We start from the raw sequence: 13,879 nt of genomic DNA, 5'->3' as shown, positions 1-13,879 counted from the left end.
GCTTTAAGAACTACATACTGTAATACTTTTATGTAACAAATGTTTACATATATTATTAACTTAATTGAGCATAAAATTATTTCTTGGCTTGTTTAGACTTTTTAAGAAAATGGTAAAATACGGAACCTGAAAATTACAATTCTTTGAAATTTTAAGATACTTTCATTACCATTATTAAAAGATTCCACTATTAGAGTACTGAGATTCTTAGAGGAATGTTGATATATTCAAATATGGCAAAATTCAGATAAAGAGCCCCTTCATAATAGTCCAATTCTCCTCTAAGGGGTTAGACAGATAATGTGATTTGTGAGTGTGTGTGTGTGTGTGTGTGTGTGATTGTCAAGTGGAAAATTTAAACAAAATCTATGATCCTTCAGGAATCTAGGCACAGCCGGCTCACGTGATTTGTTGTTCATCACTCATTCCCCAGAAATGTAGGGAGCATCTGCCTTATCGAGTGCTGCTGCCCATGAGAAGCAGAGGATTCCACAACACTCTGGATCCTGCAGCATCTAGGAGGTCAGGGTAGCGCTGACAGAGCACACCATCGCCCCCGACCATCTCATCTCACTCCCACGCAGGGCAGGAGAAGGTTCTTAGGAAGCCCGTGTTCCACTTGCTCCCCATTAACTTGGGATCACTTGGAGAACAGATTTCCTTAGTAATGACTAACTTATCAAGGGTTATTAATGAATATTTAAGGAACATTTGTGGAAATATTTCAGAGCAAAATACAGAAGACGTTGCAGTCTCTGATCCCTGGGAGACTTGCTCACGCTGCCAACCTGCTTCTGTATTTGGTGGTCTCAATCTCCTTTCCTAAAAATAAATGGCCCACTTTCCCACTTTAAACACGTATTGCTTCTCTATATGTGATTCTTTTCTAAGATCGTAAAGAATCTCTTTGAAGAAGGAAAAAAAGCATGTAAAAATATCTTTATTCTAAAAATAGAAAATGATAAAATTTGTAATTATTTGAAATGGCTGAACTAGTATGATCAGGTTTTACATACAAATTCCATGTAACTCACATAGGATCACTAACTACATCATGTAGCTAGCTTGTTAAAACTAGAAATGTAGTTGATAGAAGATTAAGGATCTAGAATGAAATTCAGAGATCCAATGGAAAAGACCTACAGCATTTCAGTCCCCTCAGCAGTGATTCCTATATTTATATTCTAATGTACTTATTACCTTATGATATAATTGTGACTCTTCTATAATATTATTTTATAAATATTTTGTATTTATGTATTTAATCCCATTTTTCTTTGAAATAATTAAAAAAATTTTAATACATTTACTTTAAAAGGAAATCTTGTATTACCTTAAAGGAAAAATCAGTATCTCTTTATGCAAATAGAAGAAAACAATAAGAATATGTAGAGTGAACTGTAAACAATGTTCTTAAAATATAAGTAGAAATTGTTGCCTGCAAAATTACTCTGTAAAAGAAGCATTAAAGGCAGGTGTCAAAGATATGCTAACACCTACTGACACCTTCCTCATGACGTAATCTGATACAACAAAATAAGAATTCAAAAGGGAATACATTTCCTATTTTGTCATTTAATGTTATTTATTGTCTTGTCCATGTATCACCTGTAAATTCTTAAATCTTATGAGGAGTGATGCCCTATAATACAGTGGGGAAAAGTTCTGGGCTTAAAATAAGGAGGCCTGGATTATGGTCCCTTTGTGAATATTTACTGGCCCTATAACTAAATAAGTCACCAATTCTCTGGGCTTAGGATTTTTCTTTCTAAAAATTGTGAATAATAGTATTTGCTTTACTAGGTTGTTATAAGAAATAATAATAATAGCAGCTAAAATTAATTGAACACTTACATTTTTTTCAGGCACATTCATTATTTTATTAAATATCTCCCCAAAGCTGTACTGTTTCTAAACCTGTTTATTTTGATGGGGAAACTCAGGTTTATGGAGGTTAAGTGCCCTGCTCAAGATTACATAGCTAGTAAGTGTCAGAGGTGGGATACAAATGCAAATCTAGCTGCTTTGAGAGACTATATTTATAAGTAGTATTCTAAAAATGTAATATGTTATATGTAAATTTGACATTATATTTTGTCACATAAGATTATGAGATCATTGTGGTAAAGATTACTTCTTACTCATTTTTGTGAATTTAGTATTTAGGAGAGATATTCCATAATTGCTAAGTTTAATGGAATTAAATTGATTGTAATATTGGAAATAATTAAATGTACATACATGTGAAAAACAAACAAAATTCTGAAATCTGCAAAACTACTTCTATCACTTTCTCCCAGAATCAAGAGCTCCATATTCTAGAAATTACATGCAGCAACAGTCTAGGTAGCCTTGGGTACCTTCTATCATCTCGGGCAATGTAGGATGAGGTGTGAAAGGCTTCCTCTCCTTTAGGGGCAGGAGGAGGCTGTGGACAGCAGTAAGGGGAGAAAGGGCTCCCTAGTGGAGGAGGAAACAGAAAGGATTAGCCTGTGGCTAAATGATTAGCGTGAAAAGACAATCCCAAGATAGAGCCAGCCAGTGTCACGCCAGGCTTGCTGATGGAGAAGGCCACCAGGAGAGGAGCATTAATTCTCTCTTTGGAAACCTGGATAAGTCACCAGTATGAAACCCAACAGGTCAAAGGAAAGACTGGCAGCTCTTATCATTAATGGCACTAAATACTGCCTCAGAAAACACCTTCATATTATACAAAAGTTGGTCTAGCTAAAAAATATAATTGTTCTTTGCTTCACTGGATGAAAAAATGCACAATGGGAGGGTCTCAAAGTAACATTCTTTGTACTTCTAGGCCCAACTCAGTAATGGAAATTGGACATGCTGACCTCTTTGGTTATCAAATACAGAGTAACATGACCTTTAGCTCCAAATAGCTTTTGAAATACAGGAATCATGCATTCCCTCCCCCCATGTATTTTTGATTTCTTCAAATTAGGGTAATAGAATACTCATGAATATTTGGAAAGAATTCAGAGATCTCTTTTCCTTTAACATTTCTTAAAACATTTCTGGATCTACTTTATAAATAAAATTCTTAAGGCATGTGAGTATATATAAATACCTCTAAAATTAAGAGAAAGGAACAAACACAGAAAGAGACTATAAATTCTTACAGCAATTTTAGATTTAGTTACCCACGATCTCCACAGTAAAATTTCTTTCTACTTTTAGATGTTAACTAAAGTGAAGAGTTCTAGCTAAGTCAAAAAAGAAAACTAATACATATCATAACTTATTTTCTGAGACACATCTAGATTTTGTCTTTGTCATATCACAATATATTTATTGGTTTTAATATTCCTGACAATTGATTTTTGAGGTCATATTTAGGTTTATGTGGTAACACTTAGAATTTGTCCCTATATCAGCATTTGTCAAAACACGTAATTCTAGTTATTATTCAGGACTTAGCAGGAAAACCTTTCTCCTATGCTCAGACTCAGTAAGTTCTGCTTTTTATACACTCTCCTAGTGTCTTACACTTTTCCTTTTTAAATAGTCATCATGATTGTAATTAATTGCTCAGTGTTTGCATTCTCCAAAAGAGTGTAATCCCGGAGAGGACAAGGAATGTATTATCTTGTTCACTGCTGTCTTTATTGTAGTGTCTGACCCATACTGGTCACTCAATAAATACGTGTTGAATGAATGATGGATGGATGGATGAATGGTCACTTCCTTTTCTTTTTCTGACAGGTGTTCTATTACTAAAGTTACTAATGAAGAAACTTATTTTAATTAATTAATTTATTTTTTATCTATTTAAAGAGGTATGGTCTGGCTATGTTGCCCTGGCTGGAGTGCACTGGCTATTTACAGGTGCAATCATAGTGCACTGCAGCCTCCAACTCCTGGCCTCAAAAGGATCCTCCAGCCTCAGGCTTCTAAGTAGCTGGAACTATAGGCATGCACCACTGCATCTGGATTTGAAATCTTATTTTTAAGGAAGAAGAACAAGGTGAGCAGTCTATAGACATTCTAAGATGATGTGGGAACAGTAAACTAAGAGTCTATACACATTTGAATTTTCTTTGATATGTTATACTCTAGGATAAGACCTTTGTTTGAATATAGAGTCAATGCAACTGAAAGGTTTTATGCCGAATTCACTCCTAAAAGTCCTAGTAACCTATCAAGTTTTTTAAACCTTATGTTTGCCAGCTACTTTTCCTTTCAATTCTCTGTATGTAGACATTTTTCTCTGAACATGCTGCCCTCAGTACTAATAATGTAAAAGCAAATGACATATGCAACACCAATTAAATATTTATGCAATGCAGCACTGAAATGGTAAATATTGTATTATGCTTTCTACTTGTCGTCAGTCAGGAGATGTTGCTACCTTCTGCCAAAATGATAGCCTAAAACAGAGAAAACATCACTACGTTTCACAGACAAGATATTTATGTCTGGCATCAACTGGAGTTAAGCTGACTTTAAAGGTATTTCTTATTTTACTGTCTTTGAATATTTTTCCAAGTCAGGGCAATCCCTATATTTAAATGGTAAAGACAGTTTAAGTGTTGTATTTTTCATATATTATATACTTTAGTTGATGTCATATCAAGCTAAGAGTAAAATAAATTATTTTTGTGGGGAGATGGGCAGCATACTTTCTACTTTGGTATAACTTCTTGAATTTGGCAGTGATTTCTTTTTTACGTATACTAATAAATAAATAATAGGAAAAACTCAAAACTAAGTATTTTTACCCTGTGCTGATGAAAAACAACAAAATGTATAATGTCCAAAAACTGAGTTTAAATAAACAGTTTTTTTTCACTTTAGGTTCAATTCAGAAGTCACTGATGTGATCATACAGAGTTGACCGTAGAAGGAACTGAATTTTAAGTGACCTCTCCGTCTTTTCTATGATATGCTAGACATAGAAAACTAATATTTCTACAAATTAATAGACTGAGTTCATACCAAAAGTCAGGACAGAGTGTAAACATGTCAAGATAGCCAACATTTCTGAGGGTGCCGAAGGAATGTATATATGTGAAAGCAGAATTTCATCCATACAAACTGCTGTTCTTAATAAGGAAAAAATATAACTATCTAGAATAGATTTTTACTAGATTTTCTCCTTTCTGAATTTACAGATGATACAGAGAGCTACAGTAGTAGACATTATCAAATTACTATTTTCCTCCTCTCCTAGAGGTAAACTATTTTATTCTGAGCCTTCATTCACCATTGAATGAGGTTTAAATATGTCCTTAATTTCATGTACTCAAGGACAAAATAAAATATTGATATATTGATTCCAAATTTTTAGTTATACATTTTTCTGTCCTCTAAAATATAAGCAATACATTTTTCCACAGTGTGATGAAATCGCATTAGTATTAAAATACTACCATTCCTATCTCAGACAAAATGCATTTTCTGAGTGCAGTGCAACTAAGAGTTAAAGAAGAAGCTGTGGTGAAAAATGGCATGTAATTCATTGCTTGGCTGTGTTCTATAACCTAATAAAACAGCACTTTTAGTACAAAGACATGTCCAAAAAGAAAAAAGAATGTCAAATGCATTTTATTTTGCTATATATATTTAAATGGTTGATTTTTCACAAAGCATAAAGGGTTGGCATATTTTTCCTTCTGACCCTGAGTTGCATATATATAGCTAGTACCACAATCAATTTCAAGGTACAAAGAGAGGTAAAAATGTTCATAAAATGCAAATAGACACAGAAGTAGGGCAGATAACTGCTAGGGAATCATAACTGCAATGAACCTGGATTCGACAGGTTATGTTTTGCTAGATCTAGGGAATGCTTATGTTGTTAAACAGCCTTTTTAGCAGACATATAACAACCTCTATTTTAGGAATCAGTTGGTAGCAGCTGTTCGAAGGAAAGAAATAACTACATATGTATTTTTCAAATGAAAAAGAATATTGAAACTTTGAGTAGTTTTTCGGTTAGCAATATATGCTAGGAAAAACAATGCTGAGTTATTTCTTTCCATTGGGAAATGAGTTAACAATCTACTCCCTTAAAAAAATTCAGATATTTGTGGAAAAAAATATTGGGGTATTTGAAAGAAATAGAAAGTTACTGTTAAGGGATACAGGATTTCTTTTTTGGAAATGATGGAAATGTTCTAAAATTGTGATAATAGTTGCAAAATTCTATGAATATACCAAACACCAGCGAATTGTATACTTTAAATGGATGAACTGCACAGTATGTGAATTATATCTCAATAAAGCTGTTAAATGCAAAAAAAATCTTCTGCTGTCAAATGAATTACTGGTTGGAAAAAAACTGGCCAAAAGGGTAAAAATTTGAGAACATATTACTAGTATAATATATTCTGATAAGATTTTTGTTTTCTCTAGTGTTCCTTAAATTTAAAAAACATGTGCAAATACCTTTGGTGCTACTGTACATGGAGAAATTCTTTGACATTGCCTGGCAGTAAATATTCATGAAGTTAAAGGTCCATAATGCATGACCTTAGTTACAGTTTTAATTGGTATAAGTCCAACATTTATTATGATCTATATTTAATAATGTTTTAATACTGTTTATGCTTCATGATGAGATTTCTGGGCATTCTTCTATGTGTAGAATATAAAAACTTCAGGTTATCTTCTACCCAGAAGAGAGAGACTTCTGTGAGTAAAGAACAAAAATCAAGACTCCTACTCATTCCACAGCTGCGAACAGAAGCAGGATTAATAGTAAGCAAAAGACTATCTCCTTCTTATCCATTCTTTGGTGAACAATTGCTGGTTATTGCTTACCATTAAAATGTTCTTATTTTATAGCAGAAAAAAGAATGAGTATATTAAGGTTTAGAAAAGTGGGACAGGTATTTTTTTGATAGGTCTGTATCACTAACTATTGTCACTGAACTTAACATTTGTGGTTAGAAATCAGTAGCATTTTCATTGTGTAAGGCACAAATTAAGGGTTACTGTATTAGAGAAGGATTTTAATTGGGGGCTCAGTACTATAAAGAAAATCATAATGTGATCCTGCTGAAAGGAAGTTTGCCACATGTACATTTGGTTTTTTTTAATTGGATATGAAATATCATGGCTATCTATTCTGTTATGCATCAGCTAAGGTTTCTCAATTCTGCTCGCTCCTCCATCCTAACAGGCCCTCATGATCTCCCATTTATGTATCCTTTTCTAACAGGTTGTCTAGACTTGTGCTGTGCAAGTGGTAGCTACGAGCCACATGCGGCTGAGTTTAAATTAATGAAAAATAATAAAATTTAAACTTCAGTTCCTTAAATGCATTAGTCACATTTCAAATACTCAATAGCCCACGTGTCTCACGGCTTCTAAACTGCACAGTGTAGAAAGAGAACATTTCTATCATCGAATGGAACATGTGACAGCATCAGCCTAGACCCTTTCTACTCCAGTTGCGGTCTATGGAGCACAGCAGCATCACCGGGAGTCTGCTGGAAACGCAAAACCTCAGTTCTCACTTTGGATCTGCTAAATCAGAATATGCATTTTAACAAGGTCCCCAGGGGATGCCTGGGCACACGGATGTTTGAAAAGCACAAGTCTGGACTTCCTTTCATCATACTGCCTCCACGTCTCGAATGCCACTAAAACAATCTTTTAAAAACATACATGTGATTCATTTTCACTCCTATGCTTATATTTCTTCAATTTCTTCCCTATTTTCAGTTCTTCAAAAAACTCATGGGAGTAGCACTGTGTAATGGGGGCCTTGATAGTTTCCAGGCCAGACTCCTTCATTTACAGTATGTGTGACTTTAGGCAAGGGACCTCTCCAAGCAACAGATGCCCTATTTGTTAAACGAAGAGAACTCAGAGTTTCTTCATGAAAATTAAACATAAATTACACACAAAGCTTTGAGCACAATGCCTGGCACAGTGACCATTCCACAGGCACCACTATAGGTATTTCACATGTTTCCTCCATGCTGTTCCATGGATGACCTCTTCTCAAGCTGATCCCTCACTAACCATTTTGGCACTGGGTGAACTCCTCCTCTTCATCTTTCAAGCTCCAGGTCAAGCATCACCTGCTAGATCAAGTCTTTCAGCTAAACATGAGTATTTTCCTTTTTTTCTATTTTTTTTAACTCATGAAGCGGCTATAAAATCATGCACTGCTGAAAGTATGTTTTATGCATGTCTTTATCACTTGACTATGAGCTTCTAGAACAAAGAGCTAATCTGAACCTCTAACATCTATCAAAATGATCAAAAAAATGATTATGGTTACTGAAAAACCGTAAGAATCAGAACAAATTTAAACACATTTTAAAAATAATACTTATATTAAAGAAGGACTTTATAGGTATGGCACAAAAGCCAGAAATTGTAAAGAAAAAATTGATAAATTTGACTACTTAAAAATATCTTGTGGTGTATAGCAAAAATGACTGTAACCAAAGTTAATAATAAATTGGAAAAATATATAACATATGTGACAAAAGATGTACATCCTTAATAAAAGAAAGTTCTGGGAAATCAAAAAAAAAAAAAAAGGAAAAAAGCCCCAACAGAAAAAGGGAGACTATTCATAGATACAAAAAGAAATACAAATGGCAATAAGTGTATGAAAAGATATTCAGCAACACTAGTAATAAATTAAGACAACAATAAAATGTTTTAACCTAAGAGGCTGGCAAAGGTTAAAAATGCTGGTAATAAAGTCTATGAATATAGATATTTAGAATAACTAGCAACGATGGTTATGTAAACTGACAGGAATGTTTCTATGGGTTGCAGAATTTAAAACATGCCCACCATTTGGCACAGCATGTTTCTTTTAAAGAATTTATAACAATAAAAAATTTGATCAAATGAACACACATGCACATACAAACACATATGCAGTTACATGCATAAGCAAATAGTCACTGCATTTTGGAGGACTGGCTAATTAAAGGCCAGGAGTGGTGGTTCCTGCCTGTAATCCCAGCACTTTGGGAGGCCAAGGAAGGAGGATTGTTTGAGGCCAGGATTTCCAGACCAGCTTGGGTGACGTAAAGAGACCCTGTCGCTACAAAAAATGAAAAGAAAAAAAAAATTAGCCAGGACCAGTTGTGCACATCTGTAGTACCAGCTACTTGCAAGGCTGAGGCGGGAGGATCACTTGAGCCCACAAGCTCAAGGCTGCAATGAGCTACGATTGCCTCACTGCACTGTAGCCTGGGTGACAGAGTAAGAGCTCCGTTCCAAGAAAAAAAATAGCCACTAAATAAAATTATATAGAGTGTATAATGAATGAAAAGCAAGAAAAGCATAGTATAAAATACATTTAAAAATGAGAGCCTCTAGCTGTATATATATATATAAAAATATCTGGAAGGGTATACACCAAAAAGTTAATGGGTACCTACGCATTGTGGGATGACAATTCATTTTTACTTTCTTTTGCCTTTTGTCCCTGAAATTTTGACAAAAATAGAAAACACAAACAACAGAGCCTTTTTGCCTCCCTCCCTCACTTCTTTTCTTTCAGAAGCTATTCACCTTGTCTATCCTAAGAGAACTTGACCTTAGAGAACAGACATGTTAAATCTACAGTCTCATAATTTCTCATTATATTCCTGGAAGGTGAGAAAGAAAATTCTAGAATAGAAAAAAATTCCTCAACTTTTTTTCTTACTTATGTCTTAGGCTTTTACCATATACAACAGTCAATATGAGAGAAGGGGACCTCTAAAGGAGTGGGGAAAAAAGTTTTAGGATGGCTGCACTTCTGTTAAAAGTGATGAGGTCAATCTGACAATGACATTGGTTTTCCCATTGATTCTGGGGTTTATCAGACTGATCTGGCTGGATAGGCAAGTGTCTCTTTTCTCCCTCTCTGCTATACACGCACACTTAATAGAAAAGGACAACCTTCCCAGAGAGAAGTGTCCTATTCTTTTTTTTCCCCAAGGGTAAAGGCAACATCTTTAATCCAAAAAGATTTATCATGTTAACTGATGGAAAAATGAATTTTTTTACCTGATTAAAAATAAAATCATTGTGTTAGTCATTTAAATGCAGGAAGACCAATGAAAATTCTAAGCAGATGTGTTTAATTAAAGTGATAAAAGTATGAGACAATTCTTTGATGATGAAAGTAATTTTTGCCAGATAACATTGGGATTGTATCTCCTTAATTCTTAGCACAATAACTAGATCAAAACAAATGTTCAATAAATGTCTGTTGAACTGAAAAGGGTACATGAGTATATTAACTAGATAATTTGCATGTTTCCATGTGGAGAGAAATAAAAGCAAAGGGAAATGTTTCTGACCGTGGTACCACTAGGAATAAGTAGGATGCTAATTACTAAACAGTAAAGCCAGGCAATTAGAAAAAAAAGGAAATTTTGAGTTTCTACTTACAAGGATGATACTGAGTTATATTCACTAATGGATCCTTGAAAAGAGTACAAGTCTCAAGAGTAGCAGTGACCTGATCAGACATTAAAATGCTATTTTCCCTGCTAGTCACACCATGAAAGTAAAATTAAAAGGTATTAGAACCAATATTCAAAATATTTAACAACTGGAAGGATGCAGGCACTTACCAATCAGAAAGGATGCCCAACCAATCAACCAGACACTGAGTTCTAGCCTTGCATAATATTTATCTATCTGACATGCACTACAGTTAAAAAAAAATCCCCTACAAACCCATATGCTTAATTTATTACATCCCATTTATGACCAATGCATTTCAAAACCACTAAAATTCTTTAGTAGCGCACTTCTGACAGATACAAATAACTTATACAGTTAACTGGAAGAGGATCTCTTAACGGCTGGATGTTTTCTAATTGAATACTAGAAATTTGTCTCTGAATGCTGATTTTTGTTGTGAAATTACTCATTCACTTTGAGTGTTATGAAATAGCATAGTTTTGTTTCACTAAGGTGTGATGTTGGTCAAGTGACAATTCCTTTTGTATCTGGTTTGACCATTTTTATAAACAAGAAGTTAACTTAGATTAAAAAAGGATAAAAAGGTTTCATCTTGCTTTCACGTGTGACTGATGGGTAGTGGCTGTCTAAGGTACTATATGGGTACTGTGATGAAGATAATGAGGATATACCCACGGTCAGTAGGAAGGAGTGCTCTGAATTAGTGATGTATTCCATGGTCAGAGAATTGGAAGTAAGAGTAGGTAACAGGCCACATAGTTGCCATCCCCACTCAGCTGTCTCTAAAGTTCTCTCATGCTCTCCGATTCTGTTTTTCCATTAAACATTGTGACTCAAAATGGTTATTTCACTTTCCAAAGTACATAATTTATATCTAAGGAGTATTGTAGATAATGGTAGACACTGGTTCACTGCAAAAGCATCACTGCTATTCTATATACAGCTCTGTAATACTCTTATTCAGTTATAGAATTTCATGGGGCATCACAAATTGCTTTGTAAACTTGAGGATGCATCACTGGCTACTGTTCTTGGTAGATAAACCACAAAGCCTGTGATTTATCTCAGTGGACACCATTAGCATTTCAATGCAGTAGGCTTTTCCCTACACTTAGAAGAAGATCAAAGTATGATGTGGTCATTTCTGGCATTTTAAAAAGCAATTTCCAGCAGTTTGAATGCTCAAACATATTACGAAATAGTTAAATAAAAGGAATATTTACAACTTTTGTTAGTAGCTTCCATTATTTGGGTGACTATTAAATGAAAAACATGATCAATAAATACTACATCAGAAGAGATGCAAAAATCCACATACATGAATGAGTATAGAATCCATTCATCGTTTTATGGATGCCTAGTTCTCTGGAGAGTGTTCCTGAGTGCAAGATGATGGCCTTGAGTGATGAGTTTTACATTTAGATGGCTGAGAGAGCCAAGAGACGTGTAATATCACAAGTAGCAGAGAGCTCCCTATTGAGTATGCACCAAAGGAAATTCCTGCACCGCGTTCATTATTGCAAGCACATAGATTATTCTGTGTACATGAGATGTCACAGAACTATCCATGTTTCACGAGGAATAAGTCAAGCACAAATGTACGCTGTAGTTTGCGTCCAAGAATATACCCACTCTTTATGGAAATGAACTACCTACAAAGCCAGCTTTTCTATTTATCTACATCTGCTGAAGATTACTTAAAATACTCTATGATTCATAATATATTATTACCAACCCTCCCCCCAAAATATAATCTCATAATATACTTCTCGACCAAAAACATATAAAACAAAACAGTATAATAATGTCCTAATTTACAGACAAAATAATTATCAAAACTTGTTCTTACCTATAAAATAAGAGAGGAGTATTGCCAGGAGCACTGAAACCCCTACAGCACACAGTGCAGTACATTTCCAGCTACAATACTTTGAAGACTTCTTGAATTTAAAAGCACTTCTTGATAGAGTGTTTCTAGGTAGTGGCCGAGTAGGCGGCGAGTAAACAGAGCCAGATGCCATTGTGTATCCTGGGGTTGCCGTACTGAACAGTGGCGTCGTCCCTGTTCCTGTTTTGAATAGGAAATGCCTGCAGAAAAGGAGAATAGCATTAGGAGACACAAATATGTTAAAATGAGAGACAGAGACAGCTATGCATTAGGTCTCTTCTCTGTCTCTCTCTTGCATGCACACTGTCTTTTTTACCATTGACCTTATAATTTTAAAAAATTAAAATTAAGGAAATATTTTAACCAAAGGACCCAACTCATAAAAACAACTCTAATGAAAGAGACTGATTTTTAATGTATATGCAGGATTTATACATATAAATGATTACTGTCCCTTCCAGTAGACATCTGGAGAGCCTATAAAATTATTCTACCTATACCATTACCCAAACAAAACCATTTTGAAACTTCCGTTGATGAACTGCCTTAAGAGCATTTTCATAATTTGCATAAGAAAACTAGTCTTGTTACTTGCTGGCTACACGGGTATGTAACACTTTATGGGAAAACATACTCATATACACAAGTACGCATGATCATGCTGGTGTTCTGCAGATGGATTTATTTTCTGGATGTCTGTGGAAACATTCTCATCCTAGCTTGCTCCCCAATTAATGAGTACTACCAGGTTTGGCCACAGGCAGCTGGTCAATTCTCAAACTATTTTATTTTTAGCTTACGTCAAATGTAATCAGGAAGGTAAATCTCCTGGGGGGGGGGTGGTGTGTGTGGAGAGTAATCACAGAACACTCTAAAACCAAACATGAATAAATGCAGGGGTCAGTGAGGCAGGTTTTAGATCAAATGCAGAAAGATTCTCTAACAACTGAGCCACCCAATGGGGGAACACATTGCCTTTAAAAGTTGTAAGCTCTCTTATCTTAAAATGTTTAAGCAGAAATTGAATGGTCACATGAAAAGAGCATTGTAGAAGGAATGCTTTAGGAAAGATGATTAATTTTAAGATTCCTATTTACCATAAAAGTCTCAAATTTCAACAATGTACCACATGCTTCATAGTTTACATTTAATATTATGCTGGTAACTTGTAGCTTATAGCATATTCAGTTTGCGTCTTAACATGCATTATTATGCTTCCTTCTAATACATCCAATGAAGCCAACAGACTGTGCTCTCTCCTTCATATGCAGGAGATTTTATTAATATATGTCTATGAATATGCCACTCTAGTATGGTATGGTATTTATGCAAGATAATTTTAAATGGTAAATATTAATAGCGAAATGCTTTCAATTTTAATATTCATGTAGTTATTTTACTGTGTAATAGGGAAAGATTGAATATATCAAACAAGTTAAGGGGTTAATAGGACAGGATTGGGAAGCTACACTGCCAAGGTTCACATTCTACTTTACTGCCACTAGGTATGTGTCCTGGGACAAGTTATTTAACCTCTTTTTTTTGGTTTCTTAATTTGGAAAATGGGGATAGTAATAGTAT

The 13,879-nt window shown here is 34.6% G+C and overlaps 1 protein-coding gene across 8 annotated transcripts in view; it reads right to left on the bottom strand.

Annotated features, from left to right (window-relative positions):
* Positions 1-13,879, bottom strand: part of TENM3 (teneurin transmembrane protein 3) — a 427,807-nt gene that overhangs the window by 139,370 nt on the left and 274,558 nt on the right. For all 8 annotated transcript variants that reach the window (XM_069493436.1, XM_069493435.1, XM_069493438.1 and 5 more), the window contains one exon: positions 12,260-12,498. In XM_069493436.1, the coding sequence (XP_069349537.1) occupies positions 12,260-12,498 (239 nt within the window). The remainder of the gene's footprint in view (positions 1-12,259; positions 12,499-13,879) is intronic.

Source organism: Eulemur rufifrons, chromosome 18, assembly GCF_041146395.1.
Source record: "Eulemur rufifrons isolate Redbay chromosome 18, OSU_ERuf_1, whole genome shotgun sequence".
Classification (NCBI taxonomy): Eukaryota; Metazoa; Chordata; class Mammalia; order Primates; family Lemuridae; genus Eulemur; species Eulemur rufifrons.
Note: the sequence above shows the minus strand (reverse complement) of the source record. Positions and strands in the feature narration are given on the sequence as shown.